Source organism: Perkinsus marinus, assembly GCF_000006405.1.
Source record: "Perkinsus marinus ATCC 50983 genomic scaffold scf_1104296973538, whole genome shotgun sequence".
Taxonomy (NCBI): domain Eukaryota; phylum Perkinsozoa; order Perkinsida; family Perkinsidae; genus Perkinsus; species Perkinsus marinus.
In genome coordinates this window covers 1-2,037 of record NW_003201399.1, presented here as the reverse complement: position 1 = coordinate 2,037, position 2,037 = coordinate 1, and the positions used below count along the sequence as shown (strand labels likewise).

The window sequence follows — 2,037 nt, the reverse complement described above, 5'->3', positions numbered from 1 at the left end:
GAAGTTCTCCTCATACCCGCGTGGTTTCGACCGCTTCCAGTGGAAGCTTTCCACTGCTAATCCCCTGCTGCGTCACTCGCATCTACTAGTGAGGTTAGTTATGAAGAATCCACTCGAAGTGTGAGACCGGAGTTTTTCTTCGCTCGTCGTTCAGGACGTTCTGAAGGCCACTGAAGAGGGCTCCAGCAATGTCCATCATCGGAACTTGAATCGCTAGACCTGCTGTTCACTTCCGCCGATGATTCATTATAATCTGCGGAATGTATCTTACAAAGGTTATAATAACCTTGATAGTGCCCAGGAACTGAACAGGTGTAAATTACACCGTGTAATCAATGTTGTTGAGCCGTCAGTGTTCACGAGGGAATCCCAAAGCATAAATTGCAGCCAGGACAAGGACAAATGGAAAAAATAGCACATGCTACAGGGTTTGTCCATTGGGAAAATGGGAAAAGTTTCCCTTGGGAAATTTCCCACTTTCCCGTTCCCGGAAAAACTGCCAGTTTTTCCCTTGGGAAAAATGCGAAAACACCTCGTTTTCCTGTCCCTGAGCAGCGTAAACTACGGGTCATACCCATAAAGCGATCATGTTTATCCCAGTGTTCTTAAATGTCCATAGTAAAGTGCAAAAGCAGTGTTCTAGCCGTGTGAGCGATTTTTCCCACCCTGGGCGCGCGTTTCTCCACAAGTCTCTCTACGTATAGTATAGCGCGCTTATCATCGAACATTACTCTCACGAAATCTGACTCAGTTTTAGTTATCCAACGGTTTGGGAGTCCAAAACTTCGATATATACGATTTCAGTGTTGAGTTGGGACATTGTTGAGGGCCAGTTGGCCTCGACCAAATGAAAATGATGCCTGCTGAGATGTTGTCGTGCCTTCCAGCTGTTCCAAATAGCAAACGCTTCGAGTGGACGTTGGCAAAAGTGGCATGTGTACTTCCATCCATCAGGGGTATAACACATCTGGTAGAAACCATCAGGCTTTAACTCTCCCTTCGATGGATGGTCCATCATGAGCGATAGACGTAGCGTTTCAAAAAGCTAAGAACGAAGTCCCTAACGCAGTTAATCAATGCCCTGAATCTTCACTCAAAAACTTCGAGATTAGTTAGGATAAGGATCTCATCATACGTATAGACTATCCAGTGGATAGTATCCACTGATTATTTGAATAAACCTATGTAAATAGCTAATTAATAGCAGTGTTTGGTAACACTGCGATGGACGTCTCTGACTCAACACCCAATAACTAGTAGAGATATAGCAATAATAGGGTAGTTGCAGGATATACTGAAGGTAGTCTTCAACCAGGCAGCAGTAGGTGAAGACAGACGCAAGGACGACAGTATAGAGCCAGAGAGAGAGTGACGAGCCCAATAGCAAGGGCAAGAAAGAACAGAATAAACTGAACTGAGTGAGATAACAGCAATCACTCGTGCCACAATGGAGATGCTCAGACCAATCATAGAGCAATAGAAATGGCGAGACCACATGAATCATGAAACTGCTGATTCATGCAGATGCAGGAAGGTCGAGCGCTACTATTCTCCCGGGGCAGCAATAAGAAAAAAGAAGCTACGACAAGCCAGCTATAGCTAACGTGCAAAAGGAGATATACGAATGGTAGCTCTAGCTCAGAGTTCAGAACATAATACAATATCATCATCAATCGTCTTTATCTGCTAACAGCCTGGTACAGTAGGCTGTTGGGAGCAGCAGCATTGTAGATGTCTTGAGGGGTAGGTAGAACCGGTTGACGTACAATCTGCTGACGGGCCGAAAGTGCACGTTGCACGGCAGCAGCTCTCAAGATGATCTTGTTGTAGCGATCGTTGAGATTTGCGAGTACAGTAGCCTGGCGAATAGGCATCAGGTTGTAACCAGACTCAGTAGACGATCTTCCATCGGCACCATCATCTCTCAATCCCAACCAATAAACAAGATAGGTGTCAGCAGGACGTACAGCCATAACACGGGCCGGACCCATCCAATTTGTGGCAATCTTGTAGTGGGATGGCCGCCAAACGTAGACC

The 2,037-nt window shown here is 45.8% G+C and overlaps 1 protein-coding gene across 1 annotated transcript; it reads right to left on the bottom strand.

Moving 5' to 3' along the window:
* Nucleotides 1-1,679: 1,679 nt before the first annotated feature.
* Pmar_PMAR021584 (hypothetical protein) lies at nucleotides 1,680-1,991 on the bottom strand (the record flags this gene model as incomplete). The annotated part of the gene is made up of 1 exon (XM_002766179.1): nucleotides 1,680-1,991. One exon carries the CDS (start codon nucleotides 1,989-1,991, stop codon nucleotides 1,680-1,682), a length of 312 nt encoding a protein of 103 aa, XP_002766225.1.
* Nucleotides 1,992-2,037: the final 46 nt, after the last annotated feature.